The sequence below is a fragment of the Corvus hawaiiensis genome, chromosome 8, assembly GCF_020740725.1.
Source record: "Corvus hawaiiensis isolate bCorHaw1 chromosome 8, bCorHaw1.pri.cur, whole genome shotgun sequence".
Lineage (NCBI taxonomy): Eukaryota > Metazoa > Chordata > Aves > Passeriformes > Corvidae > Corvus > Corvus hawaiiensis.
In genome coordinates, this window is record NC_063220.1 from 313987 (window position 1) to 339453 (window position 25467).

The 25467-nt window shown below is 41.9% G+C and overlaps 1 protein-coding gene across 13 annotated transcripts in view; it reads right to left on the bottom strand.

Moving 5' to 3' along the window:
- ALDH18A1 (aldehyde dehydrogenase 18 family member A1) overlaps positions 1-25467 on the bottom strand; it is a 50370-nt gene that overhangs the window by 11824 nt on the left and 13079 nt on the right. For 6 of the 13 annotated variants that reach the window (XM_048310921.1, XM_048310918.1, XM_048310916.1 and 3 more), the window contains 11 exons: positions 25058-25189; positions 12768-12891; positions 9898-10121; positions 8221-8370; positions 8026-8130; positions 6562-6720; positions 5952-6042; positions 4222-4346; positions 2777-2921; positions 1084-1157; positions 334-433 (listed from right to left, as the gene is read on the bottom strand). In XM_048310921.1, coding sequence (XP_048166878.1) covers positions 334-433; positions 1084-1157; positions 2777-2921; positions 4222-4346; positions 5952-6042; positions 6562-6720; positions 8026-8130; positions 8221-8370; positions 9898-10121; positions 12768-12891; positions 25058-25189 — 1429 coding nt within the window. The other 7 variants (XM_048310917.1, XM_048310924.1, XM_048310926.1 and 4 more) reach the window with 7 other exon arrangements.

Consider the following 25467-nt stretch of genomic DNA (forward strand, 5'->3'; position numbering starts at 1 on the left):
CCAAATATTACATTAACCAGTCCAGAAAATACTCACTTTATGCATGACAGTAGCAGAGATATTTGTTCCATTCTTTCTTTTTTTTTTTAACAATACACCACTTGGTGTTTTGCACTGCCTCAGTATCTTCTCTGATGAAGGCATCTGTTTTATGCAATGAAGGAAGCTGCAGCTGTTTACACTGACAAGCCCTTGAATTCCTGGGTTCACTATTCCATGTCACCCACACTGCCCAATCCCAGGTGACAGAAGATTATAAGTTCTGCTCATTTGTCTTGAGGCCCGGAGAGGTCCAAGATCATAGCATTACTATGGAAGGATTTGAAACATTACCTTTATTTTCAGCCTCCTGCAAGTCCTTTTTGTTTGCCAAGAGAATGTCTTCTCTCTGGTCTGTTAGTAAGTCAGCAAGACGATAAATAATCTCTGCTCTCTGAAAGAGAAAACAGTTTCTGAACTGACTTCTTACTCAAAGTCCATGCTGTTAGACATCTAGCTCCTACAGTCCATTTATGCTGACCACATCCTCTCACTATCTTAACTCTCCTGATACCTGGCCAGCTGATTTTTCCAGCCTGCATCACATTGAAAAAGAAGACTGAACACTGCTTCAGCCTTTACCTTGCTTTTTATTATATTGCTTTCCCTGCCCAGTCTTCTTCACCAAACTCACATGTCCTTCCCTTAAGAGCACCTTCTACCACATCATACCCACCCAGCTGCAGAGCAGTAATTGTCTACAGCTCTGCTCTTGTATACGTGTTGTATGCTGAACTCCACACAGGTGTGAATGGAACAGGTTACTCCAGTCAATTCTTCAGCAGCTCTGATCACAATTCACTTCTGTGTGTTATTTGATGCTATCAAAATTTTTATAAACCCCACATGAAAGCCCTTATTACTTCACAGAGGAACATGATCTTTTTGCTTTTCTCATCTTTGAGCAGGCTACAATACCAACAATGCATCTGGCACAGAAGTAATAGATTCTTGTCCCAAAGGGCCCATCTATGTTGTAAGTCTGTGTTGTAAAACTTGCCACACATGCACAGTCTTAACGAGTTGGCCATATTGTTTTGTCACCTGCTCAGGCTGTAGAGCCGCCAAGGTCCTGCCACCAGCTCGAGCCATTTCAGCCTGCTGTTCTACAGTAGGGCCTGCAAAAAAACCCAAAAATATGCTATGCAGACAAAGTGGGCATTAGCCTGTTTGTCTTCCAATTCTTTGTTCAGAGCATGAAAGCTGGTACAGTTTTTAACAGACAAATTCAAGAAAAATCTTGTATTCTAAGACAGAAAAGTATGTACCTGACATAAAAATACTGTTATGGTCCCTACATAAAAAATCATCACAAAGATTCTGTCCCTGTGTCACAGCAAATGTGCAGCATGTATCAGAGAGACTTGACAAAGGGCAAAAGAACAACAGGATAGCAAAGTCTCCAGGGCATAGTAAGCTACCAAAAGAAAAGAGGCAAACTTTGAAAAGTTTAAGTATCCAGCTGAGGAATGTATGCATGGGAACACACAAACAATAATGGAAACCAAAACCCTAGTAACAGCTTGCAGAAAAACTGCTTTCCCTCTGTCTTTCCTTGTATGCATTTTAGAAGCACGGTGCTGAAATTATATAAAACAGGTTCTGTTTCTGTTTCAAGTCACTGTGTTCAGGTAGCATTTCGGCAAAGAATTCACAAGTAGCTCGCAGATAAACTGTCATTTTTAACTCTCCTGAAATAGCCTGTAAACCAGGTGACTTGAACCCAACTTCCATTTAAGAAGGGTCCCATGGAAATTGCCAGAGTAGAAATTATACAGGGCTATAGTGGGAAGTGTAAGTAAGGAACTTGTGGACATAAAATTAATTAGACTAATTTAAGACATCTTAAAACAGCTTTCTGAAGTGACATCATACTTTACAAAATATGGCATTTTTTACTGTTTTTGGAGAAAAATCATGTATGTAAGCAGATATACTTGATTTTTAAAAGCTACTTGCATTTCCAAAGTGTGGGCTTTGGAAGATAGAAGACAAAGAGACGATTGGAGTAAACACCACAACAGTCCACAGGGACGGACTTTTGCTATTTACCATATTTGTGACTCAGAATGGGACCACAAGATTAAAAGCTTTACTGCTGATACCAGCTTATGATAGTGGGGCTAACCAAAAAGGCACTTGACCATAATGATGCGTGGGTTCAAAGGATGATTTGACATATTTACACAAGAAATCCATTAAGGATTATTATACACAAAGAAATTCACTTGGCTTGAACTACAAGTCAAAAGTATCACTCCAGTATCTATTCTGCTAAGTCATGGATCTTTGGTCTGATTTTATCCAGCAATCATTACACAGTTCCAGCAATGCAGTGGCAGGAAAACATTCCTACCTACCATACCAGAAGACTGAGTCATAAAAGAAATTTATGATAAAAAGTAAACCTAAACACGACCTTAGTTCAGCAGCACATTCTATGTCCATATTTTCACACTGAAATCATGGATACTTGATGATAACTCCCAAGACTACAAAAGGCAAAATTTCTACTCTACTCATTGCATTCTTCAAATGCAAGTCTAATGCACCAGTTTATCAGTTGGAGGGAAGAAGAGCAGGGAATTCAGCAGTTTCTATCCCTATTTTAGAAAATACCTTTCAAAATCCATTCTGCAAGCAGAGGGTGGTTTCTCAGTTATTGCAGACAAATTTTAACTCTAGTTTTTCAGGGAATCTCTACAGCTCTCAAGGTACATATTACCTCTGTACTCACCTGCAGGTTTTACCTCTGAAAAAAAAGTTCCAACTTTTTTCCCTTCTACAATATCTGTGATGACATGGCCTGAGATCTTTGGGTGGGTTCCATTTGCAATCACTACAGAAGTACCTCCTTGCAGGGCCCACAGAGCTGCTTTCACCTACAGCAAAGGACAGAGCCAGTTGCAAGAGATTCACTTGTTATTTGGATCACCACTCTCAACAAGATTTCTTGGCCCACTCTGATGTCCAGATTGATTACTTACACTTTCAAAGAGCATTCAACACACTTCAGGAATTTCTGAACTTCAGTGTTGGAATACTGAAATTTGCTTAGTCCTTCTACAGTATGTTAAGTTTACATCAGGATTAGCTTATTAGTAAGGGTCCTTTGAAATCCTGGTGTACTGACTAGTCCTAAGATTAGCCTCTTTCCACATTTTTGAGCAGAACACGATTTCTCTCAAATCCCAGATGCTACTTGCCGAAGAGGTACTGCCAGTGGTTTCCTTCATTTTTCTTCCCAGTCAAGGTTTGGGCAGTATTATCCACTGCTATATTTAAGTATGTGTCATTTATTTAATTGTGAAAGCTTCTCTGCTTACTCACTTATGCTTTCCTAATATGGTCGTACAATTTGGTATTACAGTCCATAGTCACTATGACACAAATGCCATATAGGCCTATCATATCAAACTCAGCTACTGAAAGACCATCAACTGCTTCACTGTTGCTCAAATTTCACGCTGAAAATCGAGATTTGTTCTTTGAGCTACCATCTGTTTCCTATTATCGATGCTACAGTTTTCCAAAAATGTTGCCTACCTTCTCAACTGCAGCAAACTTTTGTTACAACACCTGCATCAAGATTTGCCTCTATGGGACTCAAAAGACACCAAATAACTCTAACAGATTATTACTTTTACAATAAAAGTACTCTCTGACCTTGGCAGCTTTACCTTCAATACCTGGAATTGTTTAAACTTATCCTAGAAGACAGATAAGGGAAAGTAATTTCTGAATTAGCTTTGTACATCCCATAGTTACAAATGCCTCCTCCTTTTACCACCTTCCAGTCCATGCTCTGATACTCAAGAGTGTGCCTTACCTGATTCTTCAGGAAAGGGAATAATCAGTGACATAACTGGTAAAGATTTTTACTTTGGTCTTTTCCTGCTTAGTCAAGATCTACTTTTGTTTTTACACACAACTTTCCAGACACATCCCTGGGAAACCTGCAGCAATTAATACTACAGTAGTGGGTATCTCAGCCTCATGAGGGACATATATGCTGAAGTCTCATAACGCACCCATGTTTATGTACTCACAGCAATGAATACTGAGACCGGCTGACTGTACACAGCACTAAATATAATCCACCTGAACAGCAGCACAAAGCATAATCATCTCAGGTAGCTCCCTTTCCTTCCCGAATACGAAGCAAATGTTCCATATTTCTACCTTGGCTTCCATGCCACCCATTCCCACTCGGGATTTGGTTCCAAATGTTACAGACTGCTGGTCTCCTGGGTAGAATATGTCAATAAGCTTTGCATCATCAGACCCTGGAGGGCTGTCAAAGAGTCCTGAAATAAATAGTAAAAATCAGTTATATACCCTCATGTCCAAAGCTCACCCATGAAAAAAGAAAAAAACCCAACAAAAACAACCAACATGAGGCTAAAAAACTGTGTTCCACTTTATAGGATTGAAAACTTCCATTTTTTTTGTGGAACTGAAAGCACAAAGTACTTAACTGGCAGACCCGAAAGGTATAGGTTTATTGAAAGCCTAAAAAACAAAAAAGCAAAAACCCACATGTGGAATAGCAGCAAGCAAGCTTGGAGGTAATGACATTTGCTTGAGGTTTGAGACAGTTTGCAGGTTTTAGATGTTCAAAGTCAGGGCTTACATACACACAAACCCCCAACTGAACAGGCAAAGAATAGTCCTCCTCACCAAAGACTCAGATGACATTCTTGAGTGGCAGATTGCACAGTGAGAAAACAGGCAATTCAGAAATATGTAAAAAGGGTAACTATTGAATTCTACTAAGAAGAAACACAACACTACCGAGACATACTCTTATTAATATTTTTTAAAATCAAGTAATTTAATGTAACTATGCTTGGAGTTGAATGACACTTTGGTTTACCTAACATATTAAACTTCAACTCCACCACTACGCTTCCCAGAAATTCTATGTGAACAAATACTGCCACAACAAATTAGAGAGCACAGGCACAGTCTATCTGTGTCCAGCCTTGATAGCTTGGGAAGTAGAGGACACACATCTTTCCATAAACAAGTTGTCACATTGAATGAATAAGCTTGGAGGACAGGTGTGCTGGTTTTTGGGTTTTTTTACAAACTGTTTTGACTATTGCTTTTATGAGTTGTTCTAAGACAGTCATTTTGACTAGAACCAAGCATGAAACCCGGCTGTATCTGCTAAAAGAAACTGTGATTATGGAAAGACACCTCATTCCTCCTCAGGGCCTCAAGCATGTGTGGAAGTCCAGGATCTACTGAAAGAAACCCATCTGGAGAAGATGAAAAGACTATGTGACTTGGGTGATGTGGACTGCATTGATATGAAACTGTATCCACTACCCTCCTCTCTGTAGATAAGGAAGTTCAACATCCATAGGTGACAAGCTTATGTCACAACAACACAGCTCAGAAGACTAGAGCAGTGTAAGCCAAAAGTAAAGGAGACAGAAAAAGCTGGCAAGACCCAGGTATCTGGAAAACAATGACCAGGACTTGCAATACACCGAAAATTCACTGACAGAACTTGCTGCCAGAAGAAACAAACTATTGCAGAACAGTATTTGGTTTATACTCCTGATTCAAGACACATAGCTTTTATCCTGCATACTACTCCTGACTATCATACAACTCTCGGAAGCTAGCAGAAGTACCACAGTACACGTGGTATTGTGGGTTCTGGAATAGGTCTCAGGTTCACATGCATTCTCACCTACGCAGATTCAACAGTGTGTCAGACAGTCTTTGGCTAATGCCACAGCGTCAACATTGGGTATAGGCCTTAAGGAGTTATTGCAGTACATTGCAATTGTCCTTGTAAAAGAGATGAACTGAAGAGATCAGTAAAACAGGAAAAGAGGTTGGTTTGACAATCTGATGTGCTTCACTAAAACCAGAAATTAAAGAAATTACTCACAAACCTTCTACATCTGAAAGAACAATCAAGAGGTCAGTTTTCATTTCCACAGCCAGTCGCGCTGCCAGACTGTCGTTATCCTTCACACTAATAACCTGCAATACACATACGTACCAGAAGCAGTGAATAGTGTGAGGAACTAAGAAATATGTGGTGCCAACACAAAAAAACAATCTACCTCAGCACTAACAAATCCTTCTGAGCTACTTTTTCCACACCCACTGGAAACTTCAAAGGTGATCTTGTGATACGCTTTAGTAAAGTGGTATCCAAATAACAAGCTGGGTGAGCAGTACCTGCATTCTCCACCTTAACGCCCAGATTAACTGACACTGTTTTAAGAAGGGGTGCTGGCTTAGATGACCTGCAGAGGCATGCTTGCTTTCAGTAAAGCAGACAATATTTGCCCCGGTTACACCCTGCAACACCGTATCATGCCAAATACAGACAAGTCAACATAGTCTTCCAGTACCCTCTGTCCACATACTAATTCTGTATCTTAGTTTCTCTGCTGTAGACTTCAGAGGTCCCCGGTTATGGCGTTAGTCAAGTACACATCAGCATTGTACCCTCTGCAAGCAGGACCCCCCACCCCCTTGCAATACTTTACCCACATTTACCCCCTGCAGATCACTGTTTGGCTCTGGAGGTGGAACAACTGCATCATTAGTGTTAATTATAGGGACAATATTCATCCTTAAAAGCTCATGTAATGTTCCATTTAAGTTGCGACGCTTCTGTTCATCATGGAAATCCAGATTGGTGACTAAAATCTAAAAGGAAGAAAGAAATTACTTAGCCTAACACCTTTCCTATGAGAACATTATATAAACTTATGTACTAACATGACATAACACAGTCATGCTTTTTGGGTCACTAAAGAAACAAAAGCCACATTTAAAAGATATAGAATACAAGCCACAAATATTCTTTCCACAACATTATCAGGTTTATTCCACTGAAGCCTGTAATAGGCTATCTCAAGCTGATAGGTCACACCCTCCAAGAATGAACTTGGAAAAAAAGATTGTAATCAGAACATAGATGCTGATGATAACTACTAAGACCCTAGACAATTCAATAAATTGCTCAAGATGTTGCCTTTCCAGTTTTTCCTCCCACTTTAATGTTCCTACTTGTAGCAAGCAGAAGGGATGCTTTATATCAAGACTTTTCTTCTGCTCACTAGAACTCACCTGTTCTTCTGAAATAATCTTGCCTCCTGCATGCAGATAGCATCCCTTTCTTTTGGCGTTTTAAGACAAAAAAACCCCTCAATGTCTGCTCTGGAGAGACTTTTGTTGTTGTTGTTCTTACTCTGTCATTGAACATTTGAGAACTAAGCAAACAACTACACCACTCAAATGTTACAATAGCACTTGGAATCAATGTCTATGCTAAGTGTTTTGGCACGGGCAATTAATTCTTTTATATCAAAGGAATGATAGCTGTCTACAGATTTGAATGAGACTACAATCCAGCATGACCTATAGTGATTTTTAGCTGTATGATAAACAATTTGGCCATACCAGCTCTACCATATTACAGTAAGAAGACTTCATACTAGGCTCCTAAATTCGTGAAAAGTGTCTAAACAAATAAGGCCTTACAGTTAAAGCAATTCTGTATTTTCAGAGTATCTAAGATAAGCAAAGCCTGTTTAAGAGTAGTTCAGCTGATACAGTTCCAGCCTTCGGTGTAAGACCCAGGCCAGGGATATCATCTCCTGCAAGTTGGAAAGGTTCGAAGTGCAGACGGACAGCAAGTTCTAAAGTGTGGATACGCACTTCTGTCAGCTTTACAAAATGTGTCGCAGTTTAGTCACTTGTGGTTTTTAAACCCTCAGTTTGGACCACCAACTTTAGCTTTTGCGAAGAGATCTTAACAGACCCTCCCCACTACAAAAGAGCAGGACACACCTGAACTCCAATAAGAAAAAGCATATTCATTTTATCTTGACGATAGATAACTCCATTTCAGAAATATTTAACAAGGCACTCTTGTATAAGCTACCATTTATGTGACAATAATAAGCTCCAAAAGTAGCAAGTCAGTCTAGGAAAGAAGGAACACCTTACTTGAGCAGCACAGATGCTGTACTGTGTAAACATGGCCTCATACAGAGCCATTAGTCCACTCTGCCCAGCTGCTGCACAGGCTCGGGCCTCCAAGACTGGAATAGCCTACAAAGACAAAGAGCAGCTGTCAGGCAGTGACTTGAACAGGTAGTACACAACACTCAAGGAAAAGCAGGAGTGCCACCAGCCTCTCACCATATCTTTTAGCTGACTCTGGCCTGAATGAAGTGCTTGCCTCACACTCTGAGAAAGCAAGATCTCATGACGCAACCGCTGCTTTCCAAAAGCTACAGCCCCACTGGTGACAATCATCATCTCTCGTCCCTGATTCTGCAGCATTGAGACCTGTAAATACAGGAAATAAGAAATAGGGCCTGGCATACGATCAAGTTTGAGCAAGACAGTTCTGGCTACTATAACCTTATGCTCACCAACTCCTGCTGACACAAGCGTTTTGATTTCTCTATGGATGTGCAAAGCAAGGCAATCAGCCTTCAAGATACTTCTGCACACCTTCCTAGCCACTTGGGAGCTGTGCCAAGGACGACATGCAATCTGTAACTTCTGATAAACCATCTTTTCACAATAACAGCTTTTGTGACAAAAACATGCTTGAATCCATCTATTCCCAAAGCTACCATTATACAGTAACTTTGAATTCTGGAAGTGAAGAGGCCAACTCTCAATAGTAAAGCTTTCGATTACTTCCTCCTTACATGCATCTGGCCAGATTCCTTTCAAAGCCCCAAAGCTAAATGTCTTACATGAATTTAATATATTACGTTAACTTTATTTCCCAGAAAGGACATGTCCAGTGCTCGCCAAGATAACCCTTTCATTTTAAAGAAGAACTACATGAGTTGATCCCATCAGTTTTTCCTACAAGTAATGAGGTTTCAGGCTTTTCTCTGGAACAACTCTGCAAATGCTCAGTTGATCAAGAACAAAGGGTTGACTTATTTGTTTTGCAGAGTTCACGTACTTCAGTGCCACCTTCCTACTAGAGACAACTAATGCCCCAGCCATGTCTCTTACTTATTGCATAAAAACCTCACTGTGCAAATCTCTCCCTCTATACTGGGTTTGGCCAAGGTGAAGTTAGCTTTCCTTATAGGGGTCTGTATGATACTGTGTTTTGGATTTCAGCTCTAAAACAGTTTTGATAAAATTCCAATGTTTTGCCTATTGCTAAATAGTGCCTGCACAGCATCAAAGCCTTATCTTTCCCCCAAGCTGAGCAGCACTTGCACAGCCATCAAGGCTTTCCTTGTTCCACTTCCCAGCAGGTAGGCTAGCAGCTGGGCACGAAGTTCAAAGAGGACACGTTTGAGACAGCTGACCTTAAACTAGCCAGAGGGACTTCTCACACCACATAATGTCATGCACAGTAATAAAATTAGAGTTACAGAATAGCAAAACACAGGAGATTGTCTTCCAAGGTAGCCACCACTCAAGGACTAGCGGGGCGGCGTCAGTCTGCTTGTGTGAGGTACTGAGTGCCATCACTGATTTCTTTTCCCCTCTCCTTCACTTCTTAAACTGTCTTTATTTCAACCCATGAGTTTTCTTACTTTTGCTCTTCTCATTTTCTTCCCAATCCCACTGCTGGTGGGGCAGAGGTGAGGGGAGCAAACAAAAACCTGTGTGGATGCTTAGCTAGCTGATGGTCACAATCAACCCACCACACCTTCAAAAAACAATTTACTGAGTTACATGGTTCATAGTACTGCAGCATGGGGGTTGAAAGGGGAAAGGCTAACACATTGTTTTAAAGAACTATCAGTACTTTATGATGGTTCACTACAGTCTTCTGTAACATCCAACAATCACTGAGTACCTGAAGTTAACACAAATGGTCAGTCACAGAATTACCTGCTCTACAATAGAAGCCAGCCTCCCAAGGGCCAAGCCACACTCATCCCCTCGAGTAACAACAGCACTACCCAGCTTTACTACAATCCGCTTTGCATGCTTCAGCTCACTGCGGTGCGCAAATGATTTTCCATGTGCACGGCTGAGTGGCATGGTGATAAATGGAATGTTGCTCCAACAACGGATGGATTCATTCCTTAATCTTTGGTTATGGCAAGGGACATCTGTGGATAAAGAAAAAAAGAAAAGAAAAAGCAGTTGTAAGTGTTTCATTCAGACTTTTAACCCTTCACAATACACACGTCTCAGTGACTGGGAACGAGAAGCTAGCTTTCAATTCACCAAAACAAACTGAGAAACAGGAATATCTGAGCAGCACTAACCATACCTAACGTATAGAAGGCAATATCCCATGCATCACAGAGCTCTGACTCTGGGAATCTAGAAGACCAAACTGAAAGACACTGTGAAAGAGCCTATATAGCTCACATCTCAAGGACTAGTTTTGAAAACAATCTCCTTTGCCTTGCCTCATTAGATACAGTTAAGAGAGTTTTCCAGTCTAAAGTAGCACAGAGAGCTTGACTGTTAGAAAAGAAACAGCTTTTACAACATCTTGAAGCCAGGTATTTTTGCACACTGCTCAGCTAGGGAGAATTGAAGGGAGAAGACGGACATAGGAGCTCAACATCGCACGGTGGTGTTCAAGCCCTGGAACAGGCCTCCTGAAGATGTGCTTGTGCTCCAAGCCTGTCAATGTTCAGGAGGCATTTGGACAACGTCCACAATGTGCTTTAGCTTTGGGCAGTCCCGAAGCATCAAGCTGTGGGACTAGGTGACCACTCTAAGAGTCTTACAACTAACTATTCTATTCTAGTCAATCCTAGCCAATGTATCATCTGAAGATGCAGAGGCTTCTTTACAACCCAGTAAACTGAATTCTATGCCATGGTCAGAGTTACCTGATTTTATTTCATATCTTCAGTATCTCTAATTTTGGTGCTCTATAATACGAAATAGATTCATTTATAAGTTAAAGTGCCTATTCTTGGTGTTACTGGAGAAAGACGGGAATGAACATTGTGCTACATAGAAGAAAAACTTGTAATTTAACAATGTTTTAATTAAATAAATCTTTTGTTCATTATACACACAGAAGAAGCTTAAATGACTAATCATAAATGAAGGCTGCACTAACATGTCCCACATACAAAAACAGAAAATGGAATTTAGAGAGGAGTTTCATTTACCCCAATTTTCACGAGGGAATACCTGTGAATGTAAATAAGGTCTACAATACATAGGAAAGACTGGACAAAGGAGTACAATTTGACTGTTATTTCCAGCCTTACACCTTACTGTTTAGTACTACTATTTAGTATTTGCCTAACCTACACAGTATAACCAGAAAGGAGTTCATTTCCAGTTCTCTTGGCTTCAGGGTTTAGAAAGTTCCAAGAAGATAGCTGTTGAGAAATAACCAGTATCTGAAAAGAAACCATTTATTTTTTCAGAAAAATAAGGGAAAAGACAACAGTTCTAGAACAAGCAGAGAATTCAATTCATCTCCACTAAAGTCCTAATCATTAATCTTCCTCTGTGGCTGCATAAATCTATCTTTTTTAGTTATTTTACATGGGACTGAGATGTGAAATCAGCTCCCATGTTCCACATGCAAAACATTTCTGGAAATGCAAACCCATTAACTTGCTGCACATGCAATCAGGGAGGAACTGACATAGCCATCCAGTCCAGGTTTTGGACAAGTAGGTTTAAAGGCATTCCAGTTTTTATATCCCATACCTGTAAACAGTTTCACTTCCTTAATAAAGGAAGGGAAACATATGAAACACACTTTAGTATTTGGCACTGCAGATCCTTCTATGTAGCCTGCACAAGGCTTGCTTCTCAGGAGTAAAGAAGCAGAATTTCAAAACACACGAGCTGAACAGAACAGAAAAAAAACGTGGAGAAAAAACAGAAAACAGTGGAGAACAGAAAAAAAATCCCTGTGATATATGATCACTGCACCTTTAGATCACAACTGATGAAGTGGCAAGAGTCGCTCCACTGCTGGATACTGTCAATACTTGGGAACAAACTTCTCATAGTTAGCACTATGAAAATTACTGACTTCAGAAAATGTGGAATATTTAGAAATATTACAAATACAGAAGTCAACAGAGCTGTAGCTCATAAAGAACAAGTTTAGAATTTTCAAGATTTTAACATCTAATTCATATAATCATTAATAAAAGAGAACTGATAACACAGAGACTAGCGGGAAATTAATCTTGCATGCAATGGTAAACAGTTACTCTCTTGACATAATAGAGTTTATCTATCCTTGCCTTTTCTATTTCAGACCACTAATCAAGCAGACACTGAATGGTTAAGTTAGGTTTTCAGGGAAGAACTATTTACAGGGCACCTATGTATTTACACTCAGGTTTCCTGCATGCATCTTTCCACTTGAATCTAATCCAAGTAAATTTGAGTTTTGCTCTATGCTTTACTCAAGACATCTGAAAATGCAGATGGGGGAGCAGACACAATCAGATCTTCGTTTTCCAGGAATGTATGAGATTGAAATAAAGAACTTTTACAGCACAAGTACTTTCATAACTGATTTTTTTTCCTCGAAATGCATGTCAGAATGAAAAACACACAGACATCCAGCTGAATATTACTGAGCTAAGGGAGAAAGTAACACTGAGAAAGTAGAGCTTCAACTGCAGTTCACTTCAGAGGTTGTAAGTTTTGAATGATGTTAATGAGATGATTTTCCTTTCAACATAGGAAAGAGCATAGGCATGCCCAGACACATACTGACCAACATTTTAGAAATGTGTGCTTTCTCTCATACATACATAAACGGGAAATGGCTGCGATGGCATGTGGCGGTAACACAAAGCACCATCCAGGGGAACGGACAAGAGGGCTCAGAGCAGCTCGACACAACATTTTGAGATGCCTTCTGCAAATCAAGGATATCTGCAAGTTAAAACGAAGGGGGGGGAAGGGGGAAAACTGGTTAAATATCAATTACTTTCCATCTATATTTCTCTCCTCGCCCACTCCCCCAGTCCAACTCCTCTTTGTCCCATACCATCTTAATACAATTTCTTCGTGCCCACTCTCCACTCTGCAGAATTTGCACAGAGACTATGATATAGAAGAACTGAAGGGCCCTCTCCCCTACCTGCTGCCAGATCTTTATTAAAGGTAAAGAATAAAACATGGCTCCCTGAGAAGGGAAAACACTATTAGCGAATAGTTCCACCTACAATGGATAAAAGTCATAATTTTGTTCACGGAGAAGCCTGGAAGAAAAAAAAAATATAGAGAGAGAGGTTGTATCATCCAGACTTCTCTGTACACCCCACAACAGAGCATCTACTATACTTCCAATGAATCTCAGCCCTATTCAATATAGGAAATATGCTCCTTCACTTTTCCCTGAGCACTATCGAATTATGAGATCTTATCCATGATTACAAGTAAGAGCACAAATTTCCAAGAACATGGCATTAGTTTCTCTTGACTGAACCTGTAAACACTCAGGATTCTTCTAACTCTAAAATTCACTAGAGCAAGTACACAGCAAACAAGGGATACACAATTAGCCATTTCCTGTGACAGGTCTAGTCAAAGTAATGCATATAGTCTCACCAAGGAAACAAACGAGATTAAAAAGAATCCAGTTCTCCCAGATGGTATTTAAACCACGAAAACTCTCCTTCCCCTTTTACAAAACTTTGCTTCCTTTACTTGCTTTCAATCCATTTCCCTGCACCATTGAAACAAAGCAAACAAAACCGCACAAATTATGGTACAGAGAAAGCACTGAAAAGAGGACAAGGAGATCTTATAGTAACTGCACTGGAAGACTGCTATGACAAATACCAGGACATTTACAGCACTGACAGTTCTGGTATACGTGTACATGAATACTTGAAGGGGCCTCATTTCCCTGCATCAGTGTATTATTATCGCTCATTATAATCCTTAAATATACACCTCTACATTAGACAAGGCAGCCACCAGCACATAATGTTTCTCCTGTTTAGTCTAGTAAAGCTTGCATTGCATGGCATTTTAATAATATTAATCTGCAATGTCCCTCCAGTTCTGTATTTCATCTGAAATGGCAATACTGGCCACTGCCAGGATGAGGCAGACAAAGGACTCTGAGCAGATCATGCAACTAAGCAAGCAGTCAAAGTTTTCTTCTCATAACATGGTAAGCTTAAAGAAGCTGGGGAACGGTACTAACCGGACATTACCCCTCTGAACCCTTACCAGGCACCTCATGCACCTGCCTCCAGGGTTGCACAATTCCCACCGTTCATGTTTCAGCCTTCCACCTTGAAGCTCCCCTTGACCTCTACAGTCAGACACTGTCTTCTCAAGAGGGTCTTAGCTGTGCCGCAGAGAGATGCTCAAAATCCAGCAGCTCCTGATATGAGCTGGCAAACACCAGGTCCTTTATCCAGAACCCCTGCCACCACAAATATCCTGAGTGGAACTGCCCATTCCCCTTTGGCTCCCTTTACAGACTGTGCCGCTTAGGGGACAGAAACAGGCACTCTACTGGAAGTTTCACCTCCAGACACTTTCTGTTACCTCTCCTTTCAGGCCTTTAACTTCTGCTATAGTAATAACCTTCAGCTGGTGCTTCACTGTAACAGAATACAGACCCACACTGGCCAGATCAAGCTGTGCCATCTCCTTGGCTGCTCCTACTGACCGGCTGGAGAACCACTTCACGTTCTCACTACAGGTTGCTTGCAACTAAGAGCAACCTTGTCCTTCTGGAAGACTGTCTCCTGTTTCCCTTTGCCAGACACAACTTTGCTAAAACAAAGCAAATGATGAAGAGTGAGAAGTCAGACAGTGTGAATCTTTTGAAGGAAAAAGATTAGAAAAAATAGCACATTTTTGAAACTAGCTTGTGAGAAAAGGCAAGTTAACAAGAAAACAGAGAGTTTAAAGAAGCAGCAGGTATCAATATGTGAAATGGAAATGGATGCTGCCAAGAAAGCACAGACAGAGCACAGTTTACGGTATGATGTAAACTACAGGCTTTCTTTCAGGCTAATCAAACTCCTTTCTCTCCTCTCACTCTAGGATTTAAAGGTAATTTCAATCCTCATTTTCCATTCCACTTGCATTTCCACCACTTCCATAGCTGGAATGGTTCTGATATTCAGTAACAAACAAATTTTAAAAGGTATATAATTAAAAATAAGATTAAAAAAAAAAAGTACAACTTTCCTGCCTTACTTGGATGAAGCAATGAATAAAAAGCAAAATGCATTATTCAGGTACTTCTCCTAGCATCAGCTTAAAAATTTTTTTTGTCACTGCTAGAAAAACCTAATTCTTCCAAACTACTCTCCAAATATGACCTTTAAAAATATCCTTTTCCTATTACCTCTTTAATGAAAGTTATCCTTGTATTATTGCTCATAGAAAGCGATAGCATCACCCAGTTTTCATGTATTTATTATCTTAAAAACAGCTGTGAAGTAGCACTGTACATTTAGACACTGTTCCAGATCAGTGTAAAGAGACTTAAGTTAGCTTCCAAAGCAATCAGCGATCTCAAACCCTAAACTTGTGCCTTGAACACCAACAATCTATAACACTTTTTTCAGTCTATTGACTGCAAAGCCATAGCATGTCCACAATTATTTGCAGTGAGTTGATTAAATTAAACTAAATAAACTGTTTTCACAGATATAAAGGCAAATACCTCAGTGTTAGGACATTCCACAAGTGAAAAAAATCTCCAAATCAAACTCTGATCGACAGAACTATTTTGCAAAACACTTAAGCACAGAAGCAGAGATAAATCAAGTTCAAAGGAAATGCACAGAATTTCTACGAAGCAAGTCTTTACCACAACACAAATTTTAAGTCCTCAGTAACATTCAGAAGCTTTTACTATTTAAACAGCTTCATTACCTTACCAACTGAAACGTTTGCAAGGGGAAAAAAAAAATCGATCTGCAGCTCTTTGTGCAAACTTCAACCCTAGAAACCTTCCCAGAGGGAAGCCAGTTCAGAAGAACTGACTAAAAGAAAGGAAGACTTCAAATAAATGGTCTTTAGAGCAGGTCGCATATAGGTTCACCCGGGTTCTGCAGATGGTATACGCACAGAGAAGAGGCAATTCAAAGCACCAAGCACCATGCGATTCCTTTCTCTCAAGAACGCATCCCAGCACTTACAGTGCGGTCACGGCAGTACTGCCTGGCGCGGCGGAGCAGCACCTTGTCCTGGCCTCGGAACCCTTCCGAGTGCCCGAGCGCCTCACAGGGCACTACCCGCAGGAGCTTGGTGTTACTCCATTTTGTCAGACCCAGTCTATAAATCATTTCTGCAGCACAAGACGGGCTGTGCAGCAGCAGCACCGGCGGCAGGGCCGGGCCCTCGGCGGACTCCCTGCGGAGCGGTAGCCGAGGGGCCGCGCGGGTCTCCCCGGGGCTTTGGCACCCCCGCCCGAGCGCCGCGAACCCCCGCGCCCTCCGCACCTGCCGCGGTCTCGAGGAGCAGCACGCCCGGGGAGCCGGGGACAGACGCGCCGCGCTCCCGCCGCCGCGGCCTCCGCTGAGCCGCCGCAGCCAATCCCCGCCCGGAGCGACCTCGGCCGCAGCCAATCCGCGGCCGCGGCGGCACCAGCCACGTCACGTCACCGGCGGCCGCCTCGCCACCCCCGCACGCGCTCCTTCCCCGCCCCCGGCTGTCCCGGCAGATGATGTAATTCCAGTCCACGTTGCAGCACAAAATCCTGGCCTTTGCAAGTTACAGTCTTAACAACTGTTTTTTGTCTAGCTCCAGACTAGTCCAGACAGCCCTACCCAGAGAACAGGCTGCTGAGCCATCTCCCACAGCGGCCTCCCTTAACCTGGATTCTCCTCGCTCTCACATGTTTGCAGTCTGGTGCAGATAGCAGATGAAATCCAGTCAGCCAATCTTCTTAGAGTGACTTTAGTTTCTCAGGCCGTTTACATCCTTTCTTTTCTCCACTGCAGCCCAAACATCTTCACAAGTGCAAGAGTGCTGGCTTTGCTCTCTGCTTACCTCCCACATCCCATTTGAATTCACTTCTAAATTAACAGAATCAGGATAATTTAGAACTATAGAATATCCTGGGCTGTAGAAGACCCACAGGGATCATCAAATCCAGCTCCTGGCCCTGCGCAGGACAGCCCCAACCATCACACCACTTGTCCAAAAGTACCTTAAGCTCTGTCAGCCTTGGGGCCATAACCACTGCCCTGGGGAGCCTGTTCCAGTGGCCAACCAACCTCTAGACGAAAAACCTTTTCCTGGTACCCAGCCTAAACCTCCCTTGACACAGCTCCAGCATTTTCCTCAGGTCCTGTCACTGGTCAGAGAGAGCAGAGATCATTGCCTGCCCCTCCGCTGCCCCTCAGGAGGAAGCTGCAGAGTGCGACGAGGTCTTCCCTCAGTCTCCTCCAGACTGAACAAGCCAAGTGCCCTCAGCAGCTCTTCGTATGGCTTCCCTTGACACCCTTCACCATCTTTGTAGCCCTCTTTTGGATGCTCTCCAATAGCTCAGTACCTTCCTTATGTTATCGTGCCAGAACGGCACACAGTAAGTGTGAACTGCACACATTTAGGTTGGAAAACGCCTTTAAGATCATTGAGTCCAACCACGAGCCTAACACCATCAACTCCACCAATCCTGCACGCGGCCAAATCTGCAACCATGGTGGCCCTAATCCACCCCTAAGTGTCACATCTACGCAGCCAGGGAGAGCACTGCCAGCTGCCACGGGCTCTGCCGGGTATTTTAGATCCCTCCAGAGATGGTGACTCTACCACTGCTGTGAGCAGTCTGTGCCTTTTCCAATGACTGACCACCCTTTCTGTGAAGACATTTTTCCTAATATCCAACCTAAACCTCCCTTGGCACTTGTTGAGGCCATTTCCTCTCATCCCGTCACTGGTTCCTGGGGAACAGAGCCAGACTCCCACCTGGCTGCATCCTCCTGTCAGGGAGTTGTAGAGAGCAATAAGGTCCCCTCCAAGCCCCCTTTTCTTCAGGCTGAAGCTACCTCAGCTGCTCCTCATGAGACTTGTGCTCCAGACCCTTCCCCAGCCCCATTCCCTTCTCTGGACACAATCTAGTCCCTCAATGTACTTCTTACAATGAAAGGCCCCAAACTGACTTCAGGATTCAAGCTGCAGCCTCACCAGTGCCCAGTGAAGTGGAATGGTCACTACCCTGGGCATGTGGCCACACCATGGCTGATACAAGCCAGGTGCCATTGGTGTTCTTCACCACCTGGGCTCATAGTTCAGCCACTATCGACCAGCACCCCCCTGGTCCTTTCCTGCCAGGCACCTTCCTGTCATTCCTCCCCCAGTCTGGAGCACTCCATGGGGCTGCTGTCACTCATGGGCAGGACCCAGCACTTCACCTTGTTGACCCTCATACCACTGGCCTTGGCCCATCAATCCAGCCTGTCCAGATCCTTCTGCAGAGCCTTCCTGCACAACAGCAGATAAACACTTCTGCCCAGCTCAGTGGCATTGGCAAGCACTCATCATTGCAATTGGTAGAAACCACAATTCTACAGTTTTTCATCTTTAAAGACACCACAAAATCCACAGTAATCCCCCAGTTTAACTCAGACACTAGTTATACTGTTTTCTGTCCCTACCGACGTAATATTACCACTATTATATTCCTATTAGAATTCAAACAAATTCCAACAGTATCAATTCCCATACTGTTGCAAGGGAGTTGTTCTGTGGGCTATTTTTATTTATTTGTTTAGGGGGCTGTTTATTTTTTAGTTTTGTTTTTATAAATTGTTAACACATCACCTTATAGGATCAGGAAACAATCTTAAATGAAGGTCTCAAAATCGTGGAGAAAACTTCACAAAGGAAGAAGAATATTCAAGTGGTGGGAAGTGGAGTTCAAGACATTTGGAAAAACTTCAGTGTCTCAAGAATTAACAGAAAATCCAACTCACAATTATCTGACATTAACATATCACTTTCTCCAAACAAGGGAAATTAGACAACTCTCCCCCTAAAAAGAAGAAAAAATACCAAAACTACAAGATGCTCCCCATCCTTCTCCCCCCAAAAAAACCCCAAACAAACAAAAAAACCATACCCCAAAAATAAGGTCATCACTTTGTTAGAAGACTATTCGGAGATCTTTACTTTGCCAGAAGTGGAATTTGGTTTAATCATCACAGTGCACGTAAGCCCTGCTCTCCCCCTCCTCCCCACTCCCAATTATTAGCAATTGCAGAAAAAAAACAATGACAACACCAGAATGTTGGTCACTCACTCATAAAAAAAACCACAGCAGTGATTAAAGGTGTATCACAGCAGTTGATTTTTTTTTCTTATTAAGACAAGCCTTTTTTATATTAAGTCAAGCCTTTCAGGAGGTGGGCTTTGATGATCCTTGTGGGTCCCTTTCAACACAGAATATTCTGTGATTCATTTCGAATAGCTAACAAGAAATGGAAATGCTCTCATTTTAAGCTTACCTGGCCAATTTTTAGCATGCGCAACTTCTTTGAACTGTGCTTCCAAATAAAAAGCAACAGGTTCCCCATAACCATTTCACATACTGAGGAGCTGCTTTTCTTTTTCAGATACTAATCTGACCTCTGGTTTTGAGTAAGAGAAAAGGCGTACAAAATAAATCAGTATTTCATTTGCCACATGAAAACAGTAGTTTTTATGGAAGGATTCTTGTTAGTGGCAGGGAATGCTAGATTTACTACATGGTCAGCAGTTACTTACCTCAGTGTACTTTGCAGGCATAGTAAGAAGTGAGCAATGTAAAACTGTGGTTTCAGACAGTTAAAGGTAGTGAACCTTCAGTAATCCTAAAGAGAGTTCCATCTTCAAGAAAAAGCACGGAACTATCCTGATGGTAATAACCATATGTGTAGGCACACATGCTACAGTCCACTTACCTGCATCCCAGACGTTAATTGCAAGAAACACAAGTACATCTCTGTGCAAATACTTTATTCCCCAGATAAAAAAGACAAAAAAAGGAAGAAAAATTCACACAGCATAGCTGCTTTAATAAAGCTTTCTAAGTGAGGAACATAAGGACAGGTTAATTTAATCATGCACAAGTCCTCATTAACAAACCTCAAGATAGGATTAATTAGCATATTTCAAGCTTTTCCTTCCTCCTAACATCTCTTTACTCTTGCCTCAATCAAATCTTGCTACTTTCTTCTACCACCTGTTTTGAGCACTGAGCAGCAAAACATCAGGTTCCACAAGCTGTTAAGAGAAAGATGATACAACTAACATCCCAGTTCTGTTCCAGTTTTCCTACACCCATCAAATGAAGGTTGTACAATTGCCAAATATCACTCAGGAAAACAAAATAAAACTCGTAGGTAGGTAGAGCAGCAGTCTGTCAGATGCCCAGATAAACTACATCGGTAGGACAAGAAAGCAATCAAAACTAGTTGAATACTCCCCTAGTTTCCAGCTTTGTGAAGACTGGGGTTATTCACCTTCATACCACTGATGATTTTACAGGCTTGCAGTGCACCTACCACCTCATTCCCCCATCTGCTGTCATGCTCAAGTTGTCCCTGAACAATTCTAGCACCAGAGGTGCACCACCCCTTCTGCTCAAAGCTGCAATTCCTGTCCCCAAGCAAGACAGGTTGTTCATGCTAATATTCTGGTCAAAGACTAAATGACTCACCCATCTAGAGAAGTGAATATTAGCACCAGCAAGAGAGAAGCACAGCAATTCCTTAGACTATACTGCCACTAATACATCAGCATAGGATGCTCTTACTTTCCTTATATCAAGGCTATTTCATATACATATGTATACAATGATCTCCATTGCTCTTCCTCCACCTCCCTGATTAGCCCAAACACAGTGGTGCATGCTAGCCAAAGGAGACTCCAGAACTGCATAGAGTACTCAAATTTCGATAAATAAAGGATTAATGTATTGGTATAATATGGTCTTCTATTCTGCATTCCATTCCTTAAGTGATAATTTCTACCATTCTATTTGCTTTTTTTTTTTCACTACATCTTGAACTGACTTTTCAGAGTATCATGCGCAGTGACTCTCAGATGTTTTCTTCCCTGGATGCTGCAGAAAAACGTAAAAATACCATTGCTTTTATATTCCTAGTAACACAATATGCAATATGAACAGCTGAAGAATTACTGAAGCTAAGCCTGAGAGATGCTTACTTTGCTATTAAAACCACATTTTTTATAACAACCCTGGCAAAACAGTAGCTTAGAAGACCAAGGAAATACAGCAAAAAGAAAAACAAAACAGCAAAGCAGTTTACACAACAAAAAATATTCAATGACACAAATATGGAAAAGGTAATACAGTTTCTGAAATGACTAAACATAAATACTTGACTATAGAACAGGAAAGAAGAAAACTTTATTTTAACCCTTTGTAAATTTCTTCTCAGTGTTTTCAAGAGCAAATCTGGGAAGAAGGTAAATACTCCAATTACCCATCAATTTTAGGGTACAGAGTCAGCACAGGTATAAGCATGTGGAAAATTTTTGTAAGTATATAGAAATATTTGAGTTATTTTTCATTTAAAAAACCAAAACTCTTCTTGACTTCGTAAGTATAGAGACAGTTGTCAAATAATTTTGGTAAACCATGTAAGCTTTGTTTCTTAAGTCTCCATTATCTAGAGTTTGATTACTCTTTTCAGAAGGCTATCAGGTTACTTAAAAAACCCTCTAATCTGATCCTGTTCTGTCTACTGTGAAGAAACAGTATGTGAAGAACACGGGCTTATCACAACGTCGGGTCAAAACCTAGGGAGTGACTGTTAGCTGTCACGGAAGTGTCAGGAGGGTTTAAATATTTTCTTTGAGCATGGAGAAATCTTGTAAGTAGGCACGAGAGACCAGCAAGTAAAAAGAAACCTCAAGAGGAGCAACAGCTCTGCTCTCAACATCTCCGGATGCATGAGGCCCGTGCAGCTCTTACCAGTTCGTCTGGTGCTCGCAAGGGATCAAAACTGCGATTTCACACTGCCGTTAACCCCCGCAGCAGTAACGTTCTGAGACCGCCGAGAAAAAGTGACCCCGAATATGTACGGCTCTGGAAAGTCTGCGGGGTCCGAGGGACCGGCGGTGAGCGGGTGCCCCCCCGGCAGTTCTAAGGCTGAATTCATTTGTCCTTTCCCTCCAGAGCCCTCAACCTTCTGTCACGAGCGGCACCGCAGCCGCTCCCCGTTCTCCACGCGGGAGGGGAACGGCCAGCACCGGCGGAAGGCGGGCACAACCCAGCACGGGACCGCCCCTTGGCGAAGCAACCCCGGCGCTCCCTCTGCCACCTCCGCCCGGCCAGGCCGGGCCGAGCCGCAACCCCGCGCCCGCAGCTCAGCCCACTTCTCCGCTCCCGGCACGGCCGAGGCTGCTCTAGCCAGCTCAGATGAGCTCTGCCCTGCCTGGCTCGGCTCGGCACGTCCCCACTCACCCGCCTGGCTCTGCACGGCGCAGCCCGGCTCCCCGCTGCCGCAGTCACCGCCGCGTCACGTCGCTTCCGGCCCCACCCCGCCCGTGGCTTCTACAATTGCTGTTGCTTTGAAATCTAAAATTCGAGGGTTAGGTTTGGAACGGACTTTAAAAATGATCTAGTAAAGATCATCTTCACTCGGACAGTGCAAAAATAGACCTACTGCCTCAAAAAAGGGAAATGTTGGAAAGACGGCTCTAGCTAGAATGCTGGCAGCAGAGAAATAAGAGTGTTGCCTCAGCCCTTTGTCAAGGAGTACAAATACTCCATCCTGTACATCTGACATACGAGTCTGCCTTGTGCGTGACACTGTCATAAAGTTGCCTGATACCGAATTGCAACACAGGCTATTTCAGATCGGGGCGGGGGGGGGGAAACACAACATGACAAAGTAGACCCAAAATTGCACTGTTACAGGAAACCACAGAGCCTAAAGCCACAAGCATTGCTGTTGCACGGCTAGAATTTGAACATGCCTTAATTTAGGCTGGACAAGGTTATGGACAAGGCTCTTTCCAGCTTTATTTCTTGCTGTAACAAAATGTGAAAGGAGCCGAACATGAGCTAGAAAATAGGGTATGTTGGGGGTATGGCAGATAATTACAACATAAGGTGATGCACTGTTCCAGCACTTCATGTATTTGCAGCCCATAGAGTAAACAGTATCTCTGTGGTCATACCTAAGTGGATTACCTCAATAATGTAGAAAATAAGGATGCCAGATCCTTTTCATTCAAGCCCTATCCCAATACATTTGGCATTGACGTGTGACATTTGGGAAGTTTCTCCAGCTAACGCTTTGTAATTCAGTTACTGTCACCTCTAAATTAATTTCCTGGATTCCACAAATTATGGACATGAGAGGACATGGGACTACAAATGTGTTCTGATAAAAGCTTTTCAAAGGTATTACAGGCACATCGGAGAAGCCACATCTATCTAAAAATCAAAGGTCATTGCTGTACTGTGTAACAGTACAGCCCTGTGTAATACTGGAATGCACACAGTTCTCAATGTTCACACCAGCTTGGTTGGGCTGCCCCAGAATAGGAATCAATGGAAGCAGCAGACACTTGCATGGAATTTGTTCCCAGCTAATAAACCATGCAAACAATCACAAAGATAAATATGCGACATTAACCCAGAAGCTTTTAGATGGGTTGTAGTTTTGTTTTATTCATATTATCTCCTTTGATAACCCGACTAATTACAAGTTTTTCAGTTTATTTTTGCCCTCTTTTTTAAGTTTGTAATGAGGAGGAGCAATAGAGTTGCTATGTGCAGTATAGGTACAAAAGCAACAAATACATTTTATTAAATATTTTTGACCCTTATTGATTCCATTGGAGTACTTGGCATCAGATGGGGCAGATTTTTCCATCATCTGAAGAATTTAAGATAAATAATAATAAATCTTTTGCTAAAAAAAAATATACTTTCATCCAACAGCTTCCTGGAACAATTGAGCAGATTTCCTGTGTGATGGTATGGGGCAGGCTAGATAATGAGAACACCACCTTTAACTTCAAAAACAATAAACTTATATCCTGGTCCCAGAGACTGAGCCAGAGGTAAGGTATTGCAGCAAGCTTCAGTCTCATAATACATCTACAAATTTTCCTAAAATAATCAATTTTTTAGCTTTAGAACTATTCACAACTCTCTCTGATGTGCCACTAGAATTTTAGTGGTTATAATTTTCAGTTCAGTTCCTATCCGGAGCCACAAGAGAATGTTTCTTGTCTAGAAAAAACTGTATTTGGGCCTATTTCTTCCAGGAGGGGGGGAAAAAAAGATCAGGAAGGAAGATGTTTTGACAAACCATTAAAATTCAACTATATTTCAGAGTATATGGCATTTACAATTACTTTGCTTTGTGAAATGCTCTTGCTAATGTAAACAGTGATTAAATCATGAGAATTTCAATTGAATATCTGTATTTGAAAAGACACAGAAAAGCAAATTTCAAGAAGTGTCACAGAGGCGTGGTTGTCATCATCTAACAAGGACAGGTTAGGAGTGACTGGCACACATGTCTACACATGTCATAAAATTAGAATTCAGGCCGACCAGGTGGGCTCCTGTATTTTGTATGTTTGGTTAGTTCCATATAGAAAAATCAGGTGCTTCCCCAACAGGGAGCTAACTGAAAGCAGCTCCAAAATGCTTTGATTGAACTCTGCTTCTCTCTCCATACTCCTTCGTTTAGAGAGCATTCTTGGTTTCTGAGAACATGGACTAATCATTTTAACATCTTCCTCCTTGTCCCTCATTAATGCAATGTCTTTGGATCCCTACATTTCTCAAGTGTGTCACTGCAGTGACATTCACAGATGGTATATACAGAGAAGAGGGACATGAGAGGAGAAGTTGTCTGCATGGCTTAATCCCAGAACAGAAGGTACATAGATATCACAGACACAGTATAAAAACCTGAAGACAAAAGCCCATCATCTGGATCGTATCCTGAATATATCAATTCACTCACCAAACTTTAAGCACAAGCTCTATCTATTTTCAAAAGCAGAAAATACTAGACATTATTAGAATCAACAAAAAATACCCAGCCAGATCACCTCTGTAACTTCTTTCTACATTCAGTGCTACCTTGAATGGGAAAAAGATGTCAAATGGGAGTTTCCAGTGCATTTGGGGCTGGCCTCGTGGAGGTTCCGGCCAATCCGTCATGTCAGTGAAGGTAAAGACAGTTGTCACAGGTACCGTGCTCAAGTTTAGAAACTGCAACAAGAAGGGAAGCAGAAAGTGTAGCGATCGTCAAACAAAAGCATACCCCTCCACAATTTTCTAGTGGGGACTCACTGTAGATGACTGGCAAGCATGATGTCTTTGGGACAGCAGGAGTTAAGTGACCTAAGTTTTCAGAGGAGTAGCCCCTCTTTCCCAAAATTGATACTTAGCAGGTAAATTGAGGGTATAGTAAAGATCAGTAGCTACTGTGCATCGTATGCTACAGATCTCCAAAATGGCAGCAGTGACTCAAGCTCTGCTATAATAAG